At 43.5% G+C, this 22,494-nt stretch overlaps 1 protein-coding gene across 1 annotated transcript in view; it reads left to right on the top strand.

The window, feature by feature from the left end:
• The window catches only part of STK4 (serine/threonine kinase 4), a 70,592-nt gene that overhangs the window by 11,245 nt on the left and 36,853 nt on the right, over window positions 1-22,494 (top strand). The window contains exons 4-9 of the mRNA XM_080925145.1: window positions 1,098-1,212; window positions 4,979-5,143; window positions 10,817-10,984; window positions 12,592-12,729; window positions 13,774-13,902; window positions 14,467-14,653. Of these exons, the coding sequence (XP_080781271.1) occupies window positions 1,098-1,212; window positions 4,979-5,143; window positions 10,817-10,984; window positions 12,592-12,729; window positions 13,774-13,902; window positions 14,467-14,653 (902 nt within the window). The remainder of the gene's footprint in view (window positions 1-1,097; window positions 1,213-4,978; window positions 5,144-10,816; window positions 10,985-12,591; window positions 12,730-13,773; window positions 13,903-14,466; window positions 14,654-22,494) is intronic.

Raw genomic sequence — 22,494 nt, 5'->3', positions numbered from 1 at the left:
GGAGCAGAGCCCAGGGATTGTGAGCCGCAGGCACTCAGTTACTGGTGTTTTCACTAATATTCATTTTGTGTGTCATGTTTTCTTTGCCACTGGCATGTGTCCAAGGATGAAGGGGTGTTTGAAATCAAAAGTTGAGCCAGGATAGTTTTAGCATCTTTTGTTGCTATGTAACCTGGTTTTCAGCAGTAGTCCAGCTGTTAATGGTACAGTTGTTGAGACAGTTTGTTCATTTTCCTGAGATGCTTGACTTCTCACATATTTCCTACTCGGTGTCTCTCATCAAATTTAAGACCAAGGTTCCAGATTTGATGTTAAACATAGTCTTTCTTTATACTATATATTGGTGATTTTGTTACTCCCAATTATATCATGACTTTTGGAAAAAAGAGAAAGAAAAAAGACCACTGTACATCATTGTTATGAATCCCTTGATGTATCTGTCTGTCTCACTGGGAGTTTAACTGTGTTTGCTTTACTGTTTTATAGCTTACCTCCACCTCATATGCTGTTTTTTGTTGTTGAGTTTTGTTTTGTTTTTTTATTTAAATTTCATGTCTGTGCATCACTTGCATGCCTGGTGCCAGAGGACAAAAGAGGGCATCAGGTCCCTGGAACTGGAGTTACAGACAGTAATCAGCCACCATTTGGTGTTGGGAACCAAAACCAGGTCCTCTAGAAGATCAGCCAGTGCTCTTAACAGCTGATCCATGTCTCTAATCCCAGGATGTATTAACACTGTGTATCAGCCATTCCTCTACCGTGTTCTGTGGACTTGCGGTATTTAGTATGTGGTATGCAGTTATTTCTTACGTTCCCTCATATTGGCTGGTCACGAACCTCACATCTCTTTTGTCAGTTTTGTGTCTGTAGCTAATTTTTTGAGAATCTGTGATTGCTTTCTTAAGATAATTTATACACTTAGAAATACTGTTCCCTTGCTTAGAATTGGTGTACTACTCTTCTTATGAAGAGATTGCTTTCATTAGTCCTAACTAGAAATAATGCACTTTTTGAAATGAGAAATTTCTTTCCATGTATCGAACAGAATAAAAATGTTTGAAGAACATCCCACTAAATTGTATTGTGTCTCTTTCTAGCCCGCATGTCGTTAAATATTATGGCAGCTACTTTAAGAACACGGACCTGTGGATTGTCATGGAGTACTGTGGGGCTGGTTCTGTCTCTGATATCATTCGGCTCCGAAACAAGACGGTAAGTTTACCCCTCGGATGGTGCTGCGGGGAAAGCAAGCAGTTGTGTGTGCGTGTGCTTCCATACATGGAGAAGTGACTCGTTTTTCTTTTCTCAGTTCAAACAAGGATAATGCTAGTGTGGTCTAGCCCGAGTGCTAGGTCACAGGGGTCAGCCACCTTGTTCAGTTTCCTTCTAAACATGGCAGTTTGATACTGACTTGTTCCAGTGATTTTTGTTTATTTCTTATTAGGCAAAACAGTTGCCAGATGATGGTTTGGGGGTGAATTTTTATTTTTTCATACAGGCTTTTGTGGGGAAGAATGAGTAACCTGGAGCTGACAGTGTAGTCCAGCTGGCCTTGAACTCACACTCCTCCTGGGTCAGTCTCCCACCATGTCTGGCTGCTGTGGAACTTTTAACAACACTTCATCTTTTAAAGGTTATGTGTCTGTGTGGGTTTGCACATGTGAGTTCAGGTGCCCATAGAAACCAGGCTTCTCTACCCTGCAGCTAGATTTACAGGCAGTTTAGGAGCCACACATTGAGGGAATGAAGCTGAGGACTTTTGCAAGAGCAGAGTGCTCTTCCAGCTTCCGAGTCTTCAGCTTTTGCATTTGAATTTGTCCTCTTACCCACTATGTCTAGAGTGGCTTCTACTTGCTGTTGGACAGGGAATAAATCTATTGTAAAAATTATTTGTTATGTCTAAGATTTCAGGATCTGACCTAAGAGTCATGGATTCTAGTTCTCAGTTGCTTAACAATGCCGTGGGCATTAGGGGTCCAGAAGTGGGCAGAAGAGCACAGCATATGGCATATTGCAGCACACCTTCTAGCACCAGGAAAAAAAAAATAGGTGACAACTAGGAAGGAAATGCCAGGTAATGAGAAATACTTTATTAAAAATTAGTAAGGCTGGTGTCTTAGGGTTTTATGGCTGTGAAGAGACAGCATGACCACAGTAGCTCCTATAAAGGAAAACATTTTATTGGGGCTGGCTTACAGCTTCAGAGATTCATGTCATCATCATGGTGGGACATATGGTGGCACACAAGTAGACTGGTGCTGGAGAGCTAACTGAGATTGCTGCTACATTTCATCTGCAGACAGCAGGAGACTGTACCACACTGGGTGTAGCTTAAGCATAGGAGACCTCAAAGCCTGTCTCCACAGTGACAGACTTCCTCCAACAAGGCCACCCCTCCTAATAGTGCCATTCCTCACGGGCTGAGCGTGCAGACGCCTGGGTCTATGGGTGCCATATCTAGCCAAACCAGCACAGAGAACAATAGTAAAGAGCCTTGGTAGGCAGAGCAGTAGGAGTCAAGGGACACTGCAGGTAGGACCCAGCCAGTGTGAAGGCCCCAGACTGCTGCATGTTTGATATGTTTGGTGTTAGAACTGCAGCCACCGAGACAGAGGGGAGGTCAGGCTAGAGAGGTTGGCAGTTTGATGGTGTTGAGTCCCGTAGGGTGTGGCAATGTGGCTGAGTTTTAGTCCAGGTGCAGAGGGAAATGTCTAGGCTCTAAGAAGCTAGTGAGTCAACTGCTATGCAGTTTGAAAAGCAATCCTAGCTGCCCTGTAGGTTGTCGAAATGGGAACATTTATAAGAATGGGAGTGAGCATCTCTGTAAATATTTGCAATGCTGTAGAGATTAACTTTAGTATCAGAGGTATCCTGTAAGCCACGTGGTATTGGATAAGTGTGGGGCTGTTTTGAAACACAGTGATGAAAGTTGTATTCTGTCACTGTTTCCCTTTCTTAATTTACATGATTGAAAACTAAGTTTTCTAGATTAGACAGTAAGTTCTTTAGCCAAGCGTAGTGTTCTGACATAAAGTTTATTTGTGTGTGTACATAGAAACATATATGAATGTAACAATAATGAAAGAAAAGAGGCCATGAATTTGAAAGAGAGGAAGGAGAGGGGCATATGGGAATCTTGGGAGGGGGGAGATGATGTAATTATATTATAATCTCAAAAAATGGATTCAATAATTAAAAAGAAGCCCAAACTTTGACTTACTTGCTAATTTAAAATTGAAGCCCTGGAGTTGGAGAGATGTCCCGAGAGCATCGGCTGCTCTTCCAGAGGACTTTGGTTCGATTCCCAGCAACTACATGATGACTCACAATTGTCTGTAACTCTAGTTCCAGTAAGTGACGTCCTCACACAGACATACATGGAGAAAAACTACCAGTGCATGAAAACCAAATATAAGTAAATCATCAAAAAATACTTAAAAAAGAAAAATTGAAGCCCCAGGGCTTTGTGTTTGGCACTGAGTGTTCCTGGCACTTCAGCAGTCCAGAATTAACTCTGATGGCAATTTCTGAATCTAGTGATAGCTTAATACTAGTTTATTAGTCTATGTGACTTAATTATTTTGTTGTGTATTATATAAAAACCATTTAATGTGACCACTGCCAGCCACAGATGGCTAGAAGTATAGTTTAAATTTAAAGAAATATGACCTCAAAAAGATACTAAAAGTTAATATTTCTCATGATAGAACCAGTTTCCAAAATAGGCCACGGTAGACTGATGTCTAAGTGAGGTTGCCCAGGCTGAAACCACAGACACTGCTTGCTTTCTTGGCCATGGGTCTGTTCTGCGTTGGATCTCAGCCTCTCATGTTTTATAAATGCTACCTACATGGGGATGGCAAAGGGTAGATGCTAGGAAACTAGAAAGGGGTGAGAAAACTTTTACTCTTAAGCAGAAAACTGCCCTATAATTAAATCTAAGTGGATGGTAGCTGTATTTAAAACCAAGTTATGACTGATTGGATTAAGATCTGACCACCTGGGGGCCGGAGAGATGGGTCAGGAGCACTGGCCACTCTTCCAGAGGTCCTGAGTTCAATTCTTAGAAACCACATAGTGTCTCACAGCCATCTGTGATGGGATCTGATGCCCTCTTCTGGTGTGTCTGAAGACAGCTGCAGTGTGCTCATATTAAAAAAAAAAAAATCTGACCACCTGTGAGATATTTAACTTCCTGGTTATGTCCCTTTGGGAACTGCTGTTCAGGCTCACTTGCAGGTGCGTTTCCTCTTGTGATCATTGATGCTGCTGATAACGTGGCGTTTTGTTTTTTGTGCATTTCTACACATTCAACTGTTTCCCTCGAGCTCCATTTTTGTTCTTGTTTTGATGATTTCTCTCCTTACTAGTCCTCATTGAACAGTTTCAAATCTTAGAATAAAAGTGAAAGAAAGCAATTTCAGAAGTCCAGGCTGGGTTCTTTTGTCCACAGCTCACTCCTGAATGTGAGTTGGTTGTCACACAGGAGCTATGTGAGTGTTTGGTGGGATCTGTTTAGGACTTGAGTCTGCACAGAGGCTTGCGCCAGCCTCCAGCACTGTCATTCCGTAGCAATTTCAGTTCCTGCTCTTGATCCCAGGGCTACAAGAGTAGGCAATGAAAGACAGATTTTAATGGCGTGTGCACCGCATGTCGGGTTGTCTCAGAGCTGAGACAGCTGAGGTAAGGGAAGGGAACAGAGAATGACCCAGGCGTGGAGAAAGAAAGGCCTCTGCTGTTCTGACATCTCGGCAGGCTGAGGAAGGCCTGCGGTACGGATGTACGGAGGAGGAGCCTTACGGGTAGATAGAACGGCAGGTGAGAGGAGCCAGGGGACCAAGCCGGGAGCTCGCAGGTTGTAGTTCGAAGGGAACAGGCATGACACAGCGAGGCCGAAGCAACTGTGTGCGAGTTTCATGAAACTTCTTCCTTTTCTCCTGTGGGATGTTGGGACTTCTTACTGTTTTTTGTTTTTCAGTTAACAGAAGATGAAATAGCTACAATATTACAATCAACTCTTAAAGGACTAGAATACCTTCATTTTATGAGAAAAATACACCGAGATATCAAGGCGGGAAATATTTTGCTAAACACAGAAGGCCATGCAAAGCTTGCAGACTTTGGAGTCGCAGGCCAACTTACAGTAAGTAGAAATGGTGACTGGTACCAGTACTTTGTCCCAAAAGCCATTTCCAATAAGTGATTTTTATTTATTTGTGTGTGTGTGTGTGTGTGTGTGTGTGTGTAGTTATCTGGTTTTGTAAAATGAACACTGAATGTGAAAGTCTATGTAGGAAAGTGGAAACAATTCCAGGAGGATAAACATTGAATTTCCAAGGGTTGTGCCGAGGGTTTTCCTGGGTGGTACAGGGAATACTGGGTCTCACCTCTCTTCCCCCTTCTCCCCAGTTCCTGATCTTTTGTTTTGTTTTGAGACGAGGTTTCACTCTGAAGCTCTGGCTGGTCTAGAACTCTGTATGTAGACCAGGGTGGCCTTGATAGAAATTTACCTGCTTCTGCCTCCCAAGTGCGGGGATTAAGGTACGTGCCCCCAGGTCTATCTGACTTTAACTATAGGTGATGTTCACTTTCTTGTTTATTTGGCCTCTTATGCTTCTGGTGCTTTATGTAACTAAGAAATCATGACCTTGTGCCAGATCTTTTTTATGTGTTTAGTGGTCTCAGCTCTAGAGATCTGACTTAATTTTCATGCTGTGAGGTAGGTATTCAGATAGATTCTTTGTTAACTGGGCGCTGAGCATTTATTTCAGTGACTTGTTGATAAGCCTTTAGCTTTTCTTCTGTTCTGTATTGGAGCTTGCTGAAAATCAAGTGTGGCGTATCTGTGGGACTCGGCTTGTCTTCTGTTGGCCTGCACCTAGGTCCCTGTTGCTGCCTTACTTTGATTTTATGCTGGTCAGATGCAAGGCCTTTCACTTTACTTTGGCTCTCCTGGGACCCTGTGTTTCTGTTCGGTTTTGGATTAGTGGGTTAGTGTTGCAAAAAGAGATTGTTGGCATTTTGGTAGACACTGTGTTGAGTTATGGGTCAGCCTTGAGATACCAGTGCCCATGTTAGGATTAAGCCCTGTAAGCCATGGGCCCAGGACGATTTTTCAGTTACAATTTTTTGGTTCCTTGGACGTTTTATTTTTCACGGATGTTATATTGTTTGCACAATGCATATTTTGCATTAATTTGGTTAGTTCATTCTTCAGTAGTTCTTTTGATACTATTTTAAGTAGAACGTTGTTTTCAAATTGCTCATTGTTAGTGTGTGGGAGTATGGTTGAGTTTTATGTATTATGTCATACAGTGTCACTGAACTTGTTTATTGCTAGTTTTCATTTTTAAAAAGTGTACGTGTATGGGCTGAGAGATGGCTCAGCAGTTAAGAGCACTGATTGCTCTTCCAGAGGTCCTGAGTTCAATCCCCAGCAATCACATGCTGGCTCATTCAATGCCCTTCTGGTGTGTCTGAAGACAGCTACAGTATATATAAATAAATTTGTAAAAAAAAATTAAAAAGTGTGTGTGTGTGTAATTGTAGTGTGGATGCTGCCTGCATGCCCTGGTGAGGTGTGCATGTGGGCTTCCACCTTTTTTGATGTTTGAGAGAGGTCATTTTGTTGTTCATGGTTCAGATTCCAGAAGTTCTCTTGTGTTCCACCTCCCGTCCCCTTGGAGGTATGTAGGATGGGCTTTCAAGCCTGTCTTTCCCTGGGTTAGATGTCAGCATTAGAGCAGTCAGGTCCATGTGGGGTTGGAATTACAGGCATTTGTGGAACACCTAATGTGGGTGTTGGAGACCAAACTCAGGTCCTGACAGAGTGAGAAGTGCTTTGAATCACTGAGCTCTCCTCTAGCCATCCTCACTTCATATGCATTTCTTTATTTATCCCAGAGGGATTTATTTGCTTGGCTAGCTGGCTTGGAGCTCTTAGTCCCCTTGCTTCAGCCTCCTGAAGGCTGGGATTTGATGCCTGTGCCAAGATGTCTGCTTTGTAAATCCTTCTGTAGAATCTTTGAGGCCAGCCTTGCTCTTCTGATGTCCACAGGTACCATCCTCTCGATGCCAGCGTCTATAAGCCATTTGGAAGGGCTTGTGTTGCAGTTAGGTTGTTCCTCAGTTTTCCCATGACTGCCTCAGGATTCCATTCCATGCGGTTAATGTTCTGCCTGCCATCTGCATCCCAGCTTACAGAATTGTTTGGCTTTGCTTTGCATTTTTAGATTATTTGGGGAAGAAGTGATAATAAGAAATTTGTCCAGTCTGTCATCTTTAGCGGAAATCCGTGATTAGTTTCTTTTTCTGTTCTGGAGACAGTCTTCTGTAGCCCAGGCTGGTGTTAGACTCCATCCTTCTGCCTCAGCCTGCTGGGTTAGCAGCACATGACTGTCTCTCAGACTCAGGTGTTTATTCAGCTTAGGTTTTCAAGTGTGAATGTGCTGTTGCACACTAGATGCTCACTGATCTTGCTTTTTAAGTTCCTACTGCCACAAGTGTGGTAGTAGATGTGTGGTAAACGTCTCCTAAGGGAAGCTGAAATTTTTTAGGGTGTATTTGATTGTCCTTAGGATAGTGCTCCTCCTTTAAAAAAAATTTTTTTAAAGACATGTTCTTACTGTGTAGCTCTCTCTGACCTGTGTAAAACAGGCTGACCTTAAACTCAGAGAGAGACCCCTGCTTCTGCCTCCCGAGTGCATGCCTCATCACTCTTGGTTTCCTTCCTTCCCTTTTAGGCACAGCCTCATCCTGTAGCCCAGGCTGGCCTGGAGTTCACTGTGTAGCCTGGTCGTGAAGCCAGGATTACAAGTGTATGAACTAAGGACAGGCTGGGCAGGCTTAGATTCATTCTCTCTCTCTCTCTCTCTCTCCCTCCCCCCCTCCCCCTCCCTCTCCTCTCTCTCTCTCTCTCTCTCTCTCTCCCCCTCCCTCCCTCCTTCCCTCCCCTCTCCCCCTTCCTCTCTGGATTTTTATCTTTGGTGTTCTGTCCCAGCATCATAGACCAGTTCATCTATGCTTCACTATTCTGGGTTTTGTTTTCTGTATTTGAGGATTACCTTATTTGAAAAGATAGAATTTAAGTTTAGAACTTTACACATGACTGCCTAGAATTTAGTTTGTCCCCCCCACCCCCAGTATCCTTATTAACATTGTACTGTCTGGTTTACATATTTGATATAGACCAGGTTGGCCTTGAACTCAGGGATCTATCTGCCTGCCTCTAACTCCAAATGCTGGGGTTAAAGGTGTGTGCCACCACCCTTGGCCAGTGCTTTATAGTTTGGGGCTATTCTGTCCTTAGCATGCCAGTTTGAAAGCATGTTCAATTGTCAGTGTGGCATGTAGAGCTGACTGGCTTTTGACTGTGTGCACATATAGTTAGAAGGGCCACAGTTTCTGGATGTAATGCTTTCTGTTGCTCTGTTGTACTTAGTAACTCTGTAACTAATTGGAGTTTAGGATACAGTGGTTACTTATTCTCAAAACAGTTTCCTTTATGTGAGTATGTATCCATTTCTAGTTTAAATAATCTAGTAAAAACAACTTTGGGTATCACCATTTGAAAGCATGTTGGTAAGTTTGAGGTTTCAACTAAGGAAATGATTAAGCCCAAGTCATTTCCTTTGCCTTTTTTTTTTTTTTTTAATTTGGTGAGCAGTGTGAAGTTAGTTCAGAAGTGCCACATGTCATTGCTCTGGACTGACATAACCTAAGTCATAGGCACTTCAGGAGTATGGGACTAGGGATGGGAGAGTGTCTGCACCTTTGCTGTGTTTGGAAGTCCTCTTCCTAACTACGTATCAGTAGTAGCAAGATTCTGGAAGTAAGTGCCACATATTTCTTCAACCCACAAGTGAAACTTGGGACCATTTTTTACAATTCAGCTTTAAGACAATTTTGAGTGTTACCTAAGTCATCAGATGGAAACCAAATGAGCAGTTCTTCCTTCTAGCTGTGACAGTTCCTAACAGTGCTTATCACTCTCTGGGCTGCTCTTCTGCTGCAGCAGCTGCCCTGGTTACTGCCTGTTGCGTTATCTTGGCTATTGCTTTGTTTTCACAGAAATAAAACTGTATTCATTATTTTGTAAATTATGTTTTTGGTGTTGCAATAGCTTACACTTTTTCCATACCTGCTTTCATTTGAAATAGGGCTTACTATTTAGTTCTCTCTAGCCTCAAAATTAAGATCCTTTTGCTCATGTCTCTCATGTGCATGGGCTGTAGGTGGGCGTTCACTCTGCTTGCCTCTTTAGGGAATTTTTAATGTGACATTTCAGTATATAAGTGTCTATTGTAATATTTATTTTTCTTTTTGAGCAGGGTTTTATTAGGTATCCCTGGCTGGCCTGGAACTTGCTATGTAGACCAGAATGGTCTAGAAAGCATTCACCAAGATCCATTTGCCTCTGCCTCTTGGGTGCTGGGATTAAAGGCTGGTCTTACTTATTTATGTTTTTGAGACTAGGTTTCAGTCTAGGTTCCCTGCCATTCTGGAACTCACTGTGCAGTCCAGGTCATGAGTTCTCTGTAATCTAATTACCTCAGCTCCCGAGGATTAGGTTACAAGTGTTAGGCACCTGTGTGGTGATTGTTAAACAATTATTTATCATTATTATGTAACTCAGGCTATAAGTGTTAGGTGCTTAAACAATTATTTACTGAGATGGAGCACCGCAGCATTGTCTCCCTGATCTTGTGCTCCGTGGTTCAGGTGGCCTCCCGAGTATCTGAGGTGTGGGTTCCTGGCTTGGTAGTCCCTGATCAGGAACATTCTACTCTTGCATGCATAATTTGGAGTACTTGCATGTAAGGCAAATGTCTAGAAAGATGATTGGATAGAGATAGAGAGAGAGAGAGAGAGAGAGAGAGAGATTTAAGAGTTTACTAAATAGTGCCAGTTTGTGAGGTTGTACTACCTCCTATTCCAATAATTGTGAGTTTCAGTTGCTGATTTCCTGTTTTTATTAGTACTGGTTTAAAATTTTAAAACTAATAATTTTGTTATCTTACTAATTAAAAGTCTTTATGGTTCCTGGCCATTTGAATTTCTTTAGTGACTTGTCTCATTATGCCTATTATGACTATTGTTTTTAGATATATTTCAAGTATAAGGTGTTGTTTTTCTTCTTAAAATATTTTCATTTATTCCTTGAGAATATTATGCAGTATGTTTTAATTATATTTTTCCCCTTTCCAGGTCCTCCCCCAAATCCTACCCACCTAACTACATGGGGTTTTGATACTTATTTATTTATTTTTAAGAAAACCAAGGAAAAGATATCAGAGAGTCCAGTTTATGTTAGCCAGCTCCTCCTGAGCATGAGGCCTGCCCTGTGGTAAGGAGATGATGTTCTCAGTGACACTGTTGAAGAAAACAGATTTTTCTTTCCCCAGCAGCTGTCAGTTGCAAATAGCTTCTTGGCGGGGGTGGGACATTGTTCCACCTTTCCGCACGCTGTCCAGTTGTGGTAGGTCTCTGTTCATTGCAGAAACTTCTCTGGTAATGGCCGAGTGATGCTGATCCACAGGCATTGCAGTGTGTCACGAGGAGTTGTTTTACTGCTGTGTCATTTAGCAGAATAAAAGAATCTTGTTTCCCTTAGGGCTGACAACCTTTAGTCTCAGGTTCTTAGACTCATTGACGGAGTCAGTAATGGACTCCATCCCATGGAGGGAACCTTAATAAACTCTACGTAAAAAGTAATTGGTTAAGCCACTTGGCATGAACAAAGCCGTTTTTAATTGTTCAAATGGTTTCTTTTTCTCAGTTTTCATGCTTTGTGTTGGTCTGTCTCTCTCCCTTTTAGGATACCATGGCGAAGAGGAACACAGTGATAGGAACCCCATTTTGGATGGCTCCAGAAGTTATTCAGGAGATTGGGTACAACTGCGTGGCAGACATCTGGTCTCTGGGAATAACTGCCATAGAAATGGCTGAAGGAAAGCCCCCATATGCCGATATCCATCCCATGAGGGTAAGGAAGCAGAGAGACAGTTGGATAGTTAGCTACTGGTTATCAGAAAGTTATGTGGCAACTTCCTTGGTTACATTCCAAACAGGAAATGAGTTAATTTTAGATAATGAGAAATGCTTACTGTAGGCGATATTCTTTCGCTGGCATTAGATGTAAGAAATTGATTAAATGTAGTCCTTTCTTCATTCTGGACTATATGTCTCCTTGACAGTCTCCTTGAAGGACAAGGACTATAGAATATAGTAATGGGTAGATTTCATACATTTTATGTATATCTTTTAATAGGTAAGGTACCTCATTTTTAGCTCTGTACATATATGGGCTTTCTACTTAATAATTTTCTGTGATTCCCACTGGGTCAGCATGTGTCAGGTAGCATTCACTAATGTTTTCTTCAGGGTGCTTTTGCACTTACTAACCACCATTTTTGTTCATATGTTGTCTTTTATATGCTTGATTTCTTTAAGTGTTTTGGTCTATAAATCCCCAGACTGAGAGGCAAAGCCTGTTCTATAGAGCAAGTTCCAGGACAGCTACGATCACACAGAGAAACCCTGTCTTGAAACCGCCCCCCCCAAATAATTTAAAGTATTTAATGCAAAATTGTTTCATCTTTTATAGAGTAAGGTTTATATCATTTGAAATATAACAATAGTGTTTTAAAGAAAGATTTTTTAATTTCAATTGTGTGCTACCTTGGAGGCCAGAAGAGGGTATAAGATCCCCTGAAACTAGGGTTATAAGTGGTGTGAACTGCTCAATATGAGCCCTGGGAACTGAACTCAGGTCCTCTGCAAGAGCAGTGTGTGATATTAACTATGAGCACTCTCCAGCCCTAATGCGCGATAACCTTAATCTTTGAGAAGTAGAATTTTAATGTGTTTGATTTTATAGCAGCCCATAGTTGCTTGATTTTTTTTTTTTTTCATTTTTTGCAGAGAGATGATTTGAGGGTATGAAAAAAACAGTTTAGTGGCAGAGCTCCTTCTCAGCATCCACAGGCCCTGTGTTCAGTCCCTGTGAAAGTCTCTCTCTCTCTCTCTCTCTCTCTCTCTCTCTCTCTCTCTCTCTCTATCTTTCTCTCTCTCTCTCTCTCTCTCACACACACACACACACACACACACACAGCACAAGGTTTTTTTTGTTTTTTTTTTTTAATTTTTTTGACATTTTAAGGTTTAGAACAAACCTGCATATGAGCAAAGGGAAAGAGAACAGTTATTTTATTCTCCGGTTGCTGCCTGGAGAGATGGCTCAGCGGTTAAGAATACTGACTGCTCTTCCAGAGGTCCTGAGTTCAAATCCCAGCAACCACATGGTGGCTCACAACCATCTGTAATAGGATCTGACTCTCTCTTCTGGTGTGTCTGAAGACAGTTACATAAAATAAATAAATCTTTAAAAATAAATATACATAAAATAAATAAATCTTAAAAAAATGACACTCTGGTTACTGTACTTCATGTGGACACACTTTGTTTTTGGATAAGCAAAATTTACTAAGCAAATGTAGTTCTTGTATTGAAGTTTCATCTTTATTTTACCTAATTGTCTCTCTTTTTTTTTTTTTTAAAAAAAAAAAAAAAAAAAAAAACAAAAAACACTAGGCAATATTCATGATTCCTACAAACCCTCCTCCCACATTCCGTAAGCCAGAGGTGTGGTCGGACAACTTCATGGACTTTGTGAAGCAGTGTCTGGTAAAAAGCCCGGAGCAGAGAGCCACAGCCACTCAGCTTCTGCAGGTATGAACCTCGCCTCCAAGCCGCCCACACACTGCTTAGGTGCTCCCTTGGAAGCAGTGATGAGGAATGAGACATTCCATGCTGTGAGAGAGGTTTAAAGCTATTGAGATGGAAAGTCATAGGAAATATGACTTGAAGAACAGAGCAGTCATGGAAGGGAGTATTTCACCCGTGAGTTTAGATTTAAGAGCAGTGAGTGAGAAGCTCAGAAACACTTCTACCACCAGGCAGAGGAGTGGGTGGAAATAACTCAAGACCGATGTCAAGCCACGTGCATGTGTCTTAACTACTGTGTGAATTAGAAAGCAAGGTGATGTGCTACTCTTGCTAACAGCCTAGCTCTTCTAAGCCTATTGCCACATGTGCCTGCAGGAAATGATGCCAGAGGCTTATGGACAATCTTCTGCTCTGCAGGCTCAGCACTTGCTGCAGCACCCTTTCAGTTTTAGAGTATTTAACAAAGGCTTGGAGCATCCACCCTGTTGGTGATGGGGCCAGGGATGTAAACATGGGGTTCTGTCAGAATAAGTTTGGATATATAGGTAACTCCTGCAAAGAAATTCTATATGTAACTCTAACTGTCAGGGATTGTTGCTCCACAAAGACAGGAAGACAGATGGGGCAGGTAAGATGTCTTGGAGGGTAAAGGTTCCTCCAGCCTGAATTCAGACACTGGGACTGAGGTAGTGGAGATGGACTCTCAATAAAATAGAGATAAAACAAAACAAGAACCCCAAAATACTCCAGATGAGACAGAGAGAAATGGCTCAGGCCCAAATAGTCATCTGTCTTTTTAGAGTCATGAAGTAGGTGACTTAGTGTCACAGGGTTTATATGTCAAGTATTTCTATTTCTATTATGTGCCATGTACTACTTTAAGGTAAAAATTGTGGCTGGGCAGTGGTGGTGGTGCACACCTTTAACCCTAGCACTCAGGAGGCAGGTGGATCTACAAGTTCACGGCCAGCCGGGTCTGCACAGAGAAACCCTGTCTCCAGAAACCAAAACCAAACTGTGTCTGTTGTTCCCATTTTCTTATTAAAGCACCCATTTGTTAAGAGTGCCAAAGGAGTGTCAATACTGCGAGACTTAATTAACGAAGCCATGGACGTGAAACTGAAGCGCCAGGAAGCCCAGCAGCGGGCAGGGGACCAGGACGATGATGAGAACTCAGTGAGTGGCGGGCTCTGTGGTGGGTCAGGGGTACATGCTTCTTAGGTCTCGCTCGCCACAGAAGCGAGGTAAGTAGCTGGTATAGTCAGCACTCCCCCAGATGGGTCTCTTTCTGTGCTGCTGGACCCTTGCTGGCTCTGTGCTCTCAGTGCTCAGTGCTCTCTTAAAGCACATTTTATTATTTTGCCCCTGTAACATTTACTCCGTTTATCTACTTATTAAAGGGATAGTGACAGAGACAGACGTCCCTAGTTTGGGGACCTGTTTTATCCAAGCTCTTCCAAAGTTTCCATACTGTATTCTGGAGTCACCTGCAGCTTTTAGATTCCTAGTTCTGTGCTAGAATTCAGGTGAGAAGGAGGAGGAAGCTCCTTTAGATGAATCACATGGGCAACTTTGTGATTATCCCTCATTAAACAAGTGCTTTTCAGCTTCTCAGGTGCATATACAACCTGAGAGGTGTAGGATCCAGGTCTTTTTGCACCAAGACGAGTGACAGTAATTCAGAAAATTCAACGTCTTTTGATTATGTTAGCTCCAGTTTGAGATTCTGTTTCTTCGCAGGAGGAGGATGAATTGGATTCTGGCACGATGGTTCGAGCTGCCGGCGATGAGATGGGCACTGTCCGAGTAGCCAGCACAATGAGCGGCGGAGCCAACACTATGATTGAGCATGGTGACACATTGCCGTCCCAGCTGGGCACCATGGTGATCAACACGGAGGACGAAGAAGAGGAAGGGACCATGAAAAGTGAGGCTCTGACAGGGCACGAACTGATGCAGAGCTGGTTCCCACAGCCCCTGCTGTCTGGCTCATCGATCTGTCGTTCTCTTGCCATAGCTAAGTTCCTCCGAGGAAGATTGATGATCAGAGCAGCTTTGGTTGGAGGGCTGTGCGGAGCAGGAGGCTGGGGAAGAAGAAGCTGGTAGCAGGACTTCAGGAGGGGATTTGCTTTTGAACCCCAGTGTTCTCACTGGAGGGTTTGTCTGGAGGAGGGCATATTCATCGTTGTGATACAAAATTCATCTCCAATTGTAATGAGATGTGAGATGCTGAGCCTGTCTTCAGCTCATTTCACAGTAGTGTTGTCACTGACAGCCAGTCAGAGAAAGTTAAGTCTGTTAAGTCTTCAGCAATCCTTCCTTTCCTCTCTCCTTGTCTTCTTCCCTTCCTGTCATGTTTTACTCTTCTCTCCCTCCTGTCTTTCCTTCCTTCACTCTCCCTTACTTTTCTTTGCTGGAGATTAAGTCCCTGAGCCTCACACATGCTAGGTAAGCACTTGACCAGTGAGCTCCACCCCTAACCAATACTTCTGCCTTTTGAGACAGATTCTTTTTATGTTGCCCAGGCTTATCTCTAACTTCTGGGCCCAAGCTGTTGACTGTGGTCAGAGTCAAGGCCTGGTGTTCTCAGGTTTTGTCTTTGTTTTGAGGAAAGGAAGAAAAGCCCATATTTGCAGAGTAGCAAGGTGACTTTATTTAGGCAAAGCTCAGGTCAGGATACAGCAAGAGAGCAGTAGGCCACAGGAGGGTCCAGTTATTGCCGAAGGCTTCTTTTTGTGAGAGTCTAGTGGAGGGAGGACTGGGTTCTAAGGGAAGTAGTCTGGGCAGTTCTCTTACGTTGCTTGGTAGATTAGTTTCTGTGATCACTTCCCTCTGCACATGTCTCTTTGTATAGAGTGCAGCTGACTTATAGGGAGGTCTGCTTCCCTAAAAGTTCACTGGAGAGCACACTCCACCTGCTCATACATGAATCCAAAGCTAGTTCCTGCCATATCTGCTTTTCCTTCCTGGACAGGAGAAGACTCTGACTGCATAGTGTTTGTCTAAGTCTGACAGTCGTCAAGGGGCGGCAAACACCTGTTACACTCTCCAGAGTCGGGTTCGTGGGTAGCCTCGTCAGATGGGGGTGCTAAATTGCTAACAGGTTGCTAGGTGCGGGAGGGGTGCCTGTGACTAGTAAGGGTGGAAAAGGACCTACCAAGGTCTTCCAGTGATGCTAAATGGACTCCCAGGTTGTTGAACCATTCCTCACATGGTTCCCTTGCCTCAGGCTCTAGTTGATTCACAGCCAGGTGTGTGCCGCAGACCTGGGTTCTTTCCCTCTTTCCTAGCTGATCTGTGGCTGGCTCCATTCCTCCAGTTGGCTTAGAGTCCCATACTGGCTCTTCAGTGATTGCCTCTCCTTTTAACCTGAGGTTCAGGCCAACTCACAGAGGGAATAATTTGAGGGTATAAAGTAATAACTGAGGTGCCAGAGTTTCAGTTTAGCCCAAACTTTGCATCCATTTAAAGGCCTGGGTTTCCTTGGTCACTGGAATTTTTTTCCCCCTTACTCCCTATACCCATGCTAGGGATCCAATCAGGGCTTCACATGTGCTAGTCTACTGCTGAGCTGTACCTATAATATTTACGGCTTTTCTTCTAATCCAGGGATCAGCAAACCAGTGTCTAGGCCAAGCTAGACTGCCACCTACTTTGGGCAGTAAGGCTCAACTGGACCATGGCCAAAATCATTCCTTTGTTGCTTTTGGCTGCTTCTATACTGAAAGGGCTGAGTTGAGTACCTGTTAAAAACTGTCGCCTAAAATATTCGCTGTCTGTTCCTTTACAGACTGAAAGTTTTTCGTCTGGTAGAACACTTGACTAGCATGTGTGAGGAGCTGGGTTTGATCCCAGGGAGGGGCACAATTAAAGGGAAGAAAGGAAAGGTAATCAAGGAGCCCTGGGGCTTGAAACCTGAGCTAAGGGGTCTTACTGGGGTGACTTATGCATAGGGTCTGGATAGTCCAGTAGTGGCTGGCTGCAGACTGGGGAGGCTGAGGACCTGCAAGCTGCTCGGTCCACAAACTGGATGTCTCGGCAGTCTTAGTCTGACTCTGAGGGGAAGATTCCCAGAGTCACTGGATTTTTTAGTCCATGATGGAAGACCAAGAATCTGGAGTACAATGCCAGGTGGATGCAGCGGTGGTGTGGCTGTAGCAGCAACAGGGGTGGGTAGGTGTGCCAGTAGGAAGCAGAAGCAGGCTGGCAAGCAAGGCTTATCTGGGCTTTCTGTCAGATGGTGCCATCCACTCTCAGGGAGAGACTTCCTCAGTCGGTCCTTTTGTGAATGTTCTCTTAGACCGACCTCAGTTATACTCTGAGTTGGTCCCAGGCATCATCAAGTATAGGGAAGGACATGAGCTCTACTATTGGTATAAGCTTTAAGTGTTGCCAAAGTATGGTAGAAGGGTATTTAACTTGCACTGGGGCTCCCTAGAGAAAGGCACCAAGCTTGGCAGCATGCTGGTGGGGTGGAGGTATTCCAGCGGAGGGGCTTGTGTCTGAGGACCTTGGCAGGGCAGTGTTCTCACGTGTTACTCTTCGCCTTCCACACTATCCTCTTGTTTTCAAGGCAAAAGTTCTCTTTGTCTGTTTGGGGGCTCAGATTCATTATCTCTGAGACAGGAATGATAATGTTACATTGGTAGATTCATAAATTGATAAAACTTCTGGAATGCATTCTTTATCAAGAATTTAAAAAGATCTGGGCTGGAGAGCTCTCCCCACGTTTAAGAGCATTGCTCTTCTTGCAGGGGTCCTGAGCTCAGTTTCCAAAATCCACATCAGGTGGTTCATAGCCACTTGTAACTCCGGCCTCATGGGATCTCAAGCGTCACCCACCCTCTTGAGACTTTGAAGACACCTCCTTGTTGTATACACACAATTAAAACAAATCCTAGAAAAGGTCAAACCTGCGACCCGGTAAATTTCTTGACTAGGAGCTAGGCCCAAGGAAGTAATTAAAGATAACATCTACAAATTTTCCTAGACATGCTATTGTAGATGGGCTGTTGTATATATAAAAATACCAGGTCCAGTCCAGCCTTAGCTGGAACCTGAAGGAGGACATTGACTAGTCATTACTTGTGTAAAGACACGTCCGTAATTCTTGTTAGTTGTTGGTAGACTACATACAGGGCAGACTCTCCTGTTATTTTTGAGTAAGGGCTCTAAAAGATCTTTTCTTGGTCTCAGTAATGAGGATGAGATTTCCCTTGTGAATTTGTCAGTATTGAGCTTGTTGTACTTCCAATGTGCCAGCAGAGGGAGCTCTGTGATAGGCTATGAATTGAAATTGTGTTCCCATTCAAGTTCACTGATAGCCTTTGTATGATAGTATTTATTTTGGATCAAGACTATTATTTATTTATATTTAAGATTTTATTCTATTTTATGTGTTTGGGTATTTTGACCATATATATGTCTATGCACACATGTGACTAGTGCCTGCAGGAACCAAAAGAGGTTATTGAATTTCTTGGAACCAGAGTTACTGTAGGTGCTGAGAATTGGACCTCCCTCCTTAGGACGAGCAGCTGATGCTGTTAACGCCTCAGCCTCACCTTTAATGCTGTTACCACAGCAACACTGGGGCATGGCCTTCATTTTGTTTAGTTAGGAGGTTGGATACTTGGCAGAGTTGAAGCACTTCAGCCCAGCCTCTTCCTCTCAGGTTCCTAGACGGTTTTAGTTGGAATTGGTTTTGTCGTTTTTGAGCACAGTGCCACACATAGCTTTTTAAATGTCACCAGTTAAGCGGTCCCAACCAAATAATGGACTAGGACTTTAAAGCACAAGAACTCATGTGCAGAACTGATTTGGGGAAAAGTTGTACTATGTAGAAAAACTAGTATTAAAGATGTTTTATAACTGTCTGTGGCTTGGTATGTCTCGGTTTTGGTTTTGTAATTGCAGGGACTGGGACCTTGGGCCTTCTGCATGGCAGGTGTGCACTGCTGAGCTGTGTGGCACTTGAGTAGCCTGTTACTGAGCTGCGTGGCACTTGAGTAGCCTGTTACTGACCTGCAGAATGTCGGTGTTTAAGGCACTGGCTTTCTTGCTGTACGGTTTGTGCTTTGTAGTTATTTAGCTCTAGCCCGTGATGCGCGCCTGACTGCTGCGCCCATTCTTGGCGGCCATCCTCTCGACATCAGACTGCTCCAGGTTTTCTTATACAGAGTTATTTTTGTATTCTTCAAGAATTTTTGCTGGGTGGTGAAGGTGCACACCTTTAATCCCAGCACTAGGGAGGCAGAGGCAGATGGATCTCTGTGAGTTCGAGGCCAGCCTGGTCTACAAAACAGGATCCAGGACAGGCAGGGCTGCATAGTGAGACACCGTCTTGAAAAACCAAAGGGAAAAAGAAGAGTTTCTTTTTCTTCTGATACCTTGAAAGTAGTAAATGTGTAAGCGTTGTGAAGTCTTGCTACTCACAGATGCTCTTTAATAACTGTGGATTTCTGTCTCTTGTACTATGAGCTCTTGTCACACTCAGGATTACTGTGTCCAATTTGCATTATACCACTGAGATTTTACTTGATTGCTTTGAATACGTGGTTCTGTCAACAAACACGTTACATGGTTTACCAGCACATCTCTAAAAACTATAGTTTATTCACAGACATGCTCTATGTATTTGTGTGTGTCTATATTTGTCTATCTGTTTATCTACGTTTTTGTCAGGGAGATCCGTCCGAGACAGGGTTTCTCGCTGTAGCCCTGGAACTCACTTGGTAGACCAGGCTGGCCTCAAACTCACAGAGATCCCCTGCCTCTGCCTCCTGAGCACTGGGATTAGAGGTGTGCGCCACCACTGCTTCGCTTATCTGTCTTGATGAAGCTTTTTGTGTAGCTCAAGCTGGAGCATGCGCACTCTTCACTGCCGAGATGTCTCTAGCCTTTATCTCAGTTTTAGGACCAGTTCTGAGCGTTTTGTTTTTATGTTGGTTTTGATTTTGGTTTTACCCTTATGGCTGTTGTGTTGATGTTTTCAGTGGACTGTTGTATTCATTATCCTATGAGATTCCTAATCTGTAAGTTCTTTCTTTATTTCTTACGAAGAAGACCGTGTCTGCGGATTATGACCTCAGTGTTCCTCCTTTTGATTCATGCACCTTTTTTTCTGGTTCACTCAGATATTATGCAGTTCAAGCAGCAGTGCCTGTTCTTGTCTTGTTCAAGCAGCAGTGCCTGTTCTTGTCTTGTTGCTCACTTTAGGGAAAGCTCCCCTGATATCTTAATGCTGAGTCTGATTATGCAGTAGAATCATAACAGTTCTTCCTTTCACCAAAGAGGCTTTCCTCTAGCTCTAGCGTTCCTGGTATCAGTTGGAACTGGTGTAGTGGTGTTTACCATCTTGTGGTGTGAGTTGTCTTGCTTACTGGTCTGATCAGCGCTAACTTTCCCCTCAGCTCTGTTTCAGCCTCACTCCACTGGCCACGTGTTACGTGTGCTCTTTGCTTTCTTCCCTTCCACCCTCTGGCACCAGGCGCTGAACCCAGGGACCCCAGCACAGTGCTCAGGCATTCTGCACGGAACTGCATGCAAGCTCTGCTAAGTGTTTTGTTTATTAGAAACAGGGTTTGTTCACTGTGTCCCTACCAGCCTGGAAGTTGCTGTGTATCCCAGACCGGCCTCAAACTCAGAATTCCCCTGCCTCTGTTTCCTGAATTCTGGAAGTATAAGCATGTGAATTATTCAGAAGAACTTTTACAGAAGTAAGTGTGTGAATTTTAAAACTGGGTATGGGCTAGAGATTGTATTTAAAGAATGAGGCCTGTGTGGTAACAGTTCTTTGGTACTTTTTGAGGCATTTGTGGCTTGGCTTGTTTGTTGTGAATTTTTGTCAAAAGAGTCTTTGTGTGCTTTAGCAAGATTGTGTTTTCTTGTGAAAATATTTAAAAACCCCGCATGTTTGTGCCCTGAAGCCACACTAGGGAAATAAGAGGACAGCTTTTGTGGGTTCTGAGAATTCCCCTCAGGTCCACAGGCTTGTATAGCAAGTACTTTACCCAGTGGGCCACCTTGCCAACCTAAGAATGTGTGTTTTCTAGTTGTTTGGTACAGGAACTTATACCTAGTAAAGTTAATTTGCCAATTGCCTTTAAATAGACTATTCTCTAACAAGTTTTGATACTAGGTTTTTCAGAGACAAACCCAGCAAAATATGGAAGGAGGGAGGGGGCTTGTTTGCACAGGTTGTACCTTAGCAGTACTGCCCTGAGGAGGGGCAGACAGGACTAAGCACAGCAGTCCTGATGGGGTGTGGGCACCTGTCTACTGGAGACTTGGTGCCAGTGCGCTGGTGCTGTAATGGTGGTGTCACCGCATGTCCAGGACATGCATATCAGCCGGCACCTCCTCCTTCCCAGGCTCACCGCCAGCGGTGGTAGAAGGTTTGATAGTGTTTGCCACGTTCCTGACCTTGACTCAGGCCTTTCCAGTTAGACCCTGGGAGCCGAGGGAAGTGAGAGGATTTCTTAAGATCTATACTAAGTTCCCAGCATTCTAGTCTGCTCCCTAGAGCAGTAGCCACACTAAACTGTTTGAAGTAGAGTTTTAAAGCATGGTGACATAGTTATATTTGGGAAGCTCTGACTGAGCACATCTACTGTTGCTGTGTTTCCTCCCTTACGACCATTTCATCACTGTCTGTCAGATCCGTACTCATCAGAGCAGCATAAGAAATCTTGACTCTCAGCGCCTTTCTTTGCCACCTGCAGCTGTCCGAAGGATATGCTGTTAAAACATGGTCCATGCGCTGACTTCGTCAGGCGCTGACTTCGTCAGGCGCTGACTTAGGGGGTGGTACCGAGGACTTGAGCGCTGCGTGTGCTTTGGCACTCCTCTTTACAACAGCAGCCTTGTCGTCCAGTTTTCTGGTTGCTTCAAAACTCACCAGACAGAACTCAGTGCTGCCGTGTTCCTGCCACTAGACACTGTAGGAAGGTGGACAGTACGAGGGCTGATTCCTGCCCGAGTGAAAAGCTACATTTAATTTTGTTGCACTTGTCTTGCCCAAGGGAGGCAAGAGTGGAAAGAAAAATAGTGGAAAGATTTTGGAATCAGTTCATTTCTGGATCTCATAGGTAGAGTCTCCTTAGGGAGGTTATTCCCTCTTTGACCTTCAGTTTGTTTTGTCAAATAATGCAAGGTGCTACATATGAAATACTTAGTGTATAAATGATCAAAAGTGAAAGTGTTGTAATAAGCATTCATTCATTCAGAGAGAGGAGAGAGGGACACACACAGAGACAGACAGACAGACAGACAGACAGAAAGTGTGTGTGTGTGTGTGTGTGTGTGTGTGTGTGTGAGAGAGAGAGAGAGAGAGAGAGAGAGAGAGAGAAAGAAAGAGAGAGGGAGAGTGTTAAATTCCCTAGCAATAAGATGATAGCTATTTTAAGAACCAGTTAAACAGTTCAGTGTACAAGATGGCAGATTTAAAGATGGCCAGGCTTCAGATCCCTTTGAGCCTTATTTTATAAGGCTTCAAACTCTTATCTTAACACTGTGGCATTTATTACTGACTGCTGTTATTTCCATCCCTGAAAGGTAATCTCTGGTGGACTGCATTTTATGAGAAGTTCCCTCCCGGGTGAGCTTTATAATGGGAAAGCAGACTTGGAGCTTAAACTTTTCTTGACGTTTCACAAATAACTCCAGGTCGTCCTTTCAGAATGGAGACTGACTCCACAGTTGTGCCGTCTGTCTTATTGTATCCACATGTTGGGCTCGCTTTTATCTTTATTAACATTCTTGATTTCT

Source organism: Micromys minutus (genome assembly GCF_963924665.1).
Source record: "Micromys minutus genome assembly, chromosome: 11".
Taxonomy (NCBI): Eukaryota; Metazoa; Chordata; class Mammalia; order Rodentia; family Muridae; genus Micromys; species Micromys minutus.
The sequence above is the reverse complement of the archived record's forward strand: the minus strand, read 5'-3'. Positions and strand labels throughout refer to the sequence as shown.